Source organism: Dendropsophus ebraccatus, chromosome 10, assembly GCF_027789765.1.
Source record: "Dendropsophus ebraccatus isolate aDenEbr1 chromosome 10, aDenEbr1.pat, whole genome shotgun sequence".
Lineage (NCBI taxonomy): Eukaryota > Metazoa > Chordata > Amphibia > Anura > Hylidae > Dendropsophus > Dendropsophus ebraccatus.
In genome coordinates, this window is record NC_091463.1 from 86085766 (window position 1) to 86088157 (window position 2392).

The following is a 2392-nucleotide window of genomic DNA, read 5'->3' on the forward strand; positions in this document are numbered from 1 at the left end:
TGGATAACGCTCTGCTGTTAATGTTGTCTTTCGTGAACAAAATACAATAATTGACAAAAAAAAAAGTTATAAATTGTTAACCATTAAGTATTCCCTTGTTGTTGTGTTTTTTTCCCCTGTTTCGCTAAATAATTTAGGGTAAAAGGGTGGTGTAACCAAGTTCATTTGGAAAAATAGGAGAGTTAATAAATGAAAAAGAGAGGAAAATTAAATTGCTTAATTTAAGGGGTTAAAAACATTGGTATATTGACAAAAACATTAAATCCGCTTTTTTTTTTAAATTAAACTTGTAATTAGGGATGGTCCGAACCTGCCGAGGTTCGGGTTTGTATGAACCCGAACTCTCGGCAGCAGATTCCCGCTGTCAGCCCGCTCCGTGGAGCGGGCGGATACAGCGGGAGTAACGCCTGGAATACTGGGATACAGCCTATGGCTATGGCTGTATCCCAGTTTTCCAGGCGGTCCTTCCGCTGGATCCGCCTGCTCCACGGAGCGGGCAGACAGCGGGAATCATTACCGAGGGTACAGGTTCGTACGAACCCGAACCGAACTCGGTTCGGACCATCCCTACTTGTAATCATAGAACAAGAAACTCCTATCGATCTGTGTTTCTGGAAGAAAAGAAAAAAAATGTTCCAGTCTACTACAACATTTCCAATATACTTGTTCCATAAAGCGGATGTTGAGATCAGCTGATTATGGGTCTGGATTAAGGGGTTGCCTCTCTTTTTTTTATTACATTTGTAATCAATGGCCATCCATGAATATACTCAGTCCGCCACAGATTATTTCTATGTAGGTGATGCCCTCATTATCTCTTAAGGAGGTAGATGGATGGTTCTTATTGGATTAACCGTTAAAAATAAACCTCAAACTTTAAAATTATTTGTAAAATTGTGATAAAAAATTAGATTTTCTTTTATGTTCCTTTGAGGGTCAATCTGTATTCAGTTTATAAGGATGGACATGAAAAATCAGACAGTGACATATTTTATTATTAAAGGTATTTCAGAACTTAATGAACTCCAGGTTCCAGTCTTCCTCTTGGTCTTCCTCCTTTACCTGTACACTCTTGTGGGTAATATGACCATCCTTGTCTTGGTCTGTCAAGAACGCCAGTTACATACTCCAATGTACTTCTTCCTTAGCAACCTGTCCATTCTGGACATGTCATCTACAACTGTGACTCTTCATAAGACTCTTACCACCTTCATCACTGGGAATAAAACTGTATCTTTTGCTGGATGTATGGCCCATACTTACTTCTGCATGGCCTTGGAATGTACAGAACTTCTGATATTAGCTGTCATGAGCTATGATCGATACATGGCTGTCTGCAACCCCTTACATTATCACATGATCATGAGTTATCGAGTTTGTGTCTTATTAGCCCCCATATGTTGGGTGTCAGGTTTCGTCGAGGTCATTCCCCTTTCCTATATATTAACTAATTTAACTTGTTTCATGACGAATGTCATCAACCACTTCTTCTGTGATGTCCTACCACTTATGGAAATTTCCTGTAGTGATCTAGCGCTACTACAGTTATGGATTCACACAGAGAACGTATTCATTTCAGGTCTAATGCCCTTTTCTTTGACCGTCATCTCTTATATATTTATAACACTTGAAATTCTGAAGATTAGGACCGGTAGCGGTCGACGCAAGGCGTTCTACACTTGTTCCTCACATCTTACCATTGTGGTTCTTCTCTATGTGACTCTCTTTTGCTTATATCTATTACCAACATCAAGAAGCTCTTTAGATTCTAGCAAAATATTTTCCCTCTTTAACACAGCGGCCGTACCCTTACTAAACCCTATCATTTACAGCCTTAAAAACAATGAGGTGAAGAAGGCAACTATGAAGTTGTTTAACTTTTTTCATGCCAAACTTAGACATGGTGTGTACTCTAATGTGTAGATAACCCATAATAAAAAAAAAATTCCATGTGTTCTATACAATAAAAACCTAGAATAAGGCAAATTTATTTTTGTTTTGGAAAAAGCTAATTTGATTCAAAAAAAAATATATATATATATATATTGACCTTTTCTATTGTTCCATCCATCTACTGCTCAGTAAAGTAATATTTTTTAATGTTACCTCTGTTCTTTCCCCGATACCTCAGATTGAGGCCCCTTGTTCTTTTATGTAGTTTTTTTGTGTTTCAGTATTAAAAACACTTTCCACCTGAACCTTTAACATATTTAAAAGTCAACAGGGATTTCGGATCTCCGTTCTTATGATTGTAGGGGGAGGGGGGGGCGATGGTTGGACGCCCCTCAATCTATTATTTACGTCTTATTCTGTGAATAAGGCATAACAACCCAGATAGACATACCCTTTTGGACCTGTTCTATTTAATCAATACCTTTTTGTAGGTGAGGTA

At 38.0% G+C, this 2392-nt stretch overlaps 1 protein-coding gene across 1 annotated transcript; it reads left to right on the forward strand.

Moving 5' to 3' along the window:
- Window positions 1-960: 960 nt before the first annotated feature.
- On the forward strand, window positions 961-1923 carry LOC138766485 (olfactory receptor 2AP1-like). Its single transcript, XM_069944075.1, has one exon. The coding sequence runs from the start codon at window positions 961-963 to the stop codon at window positions 1921-1923; it is 963 nt and encodes a 320-aa protein (XP_069800176.1).
- Window positions 1924-2392: the final 469 nt, after the last annotated feature.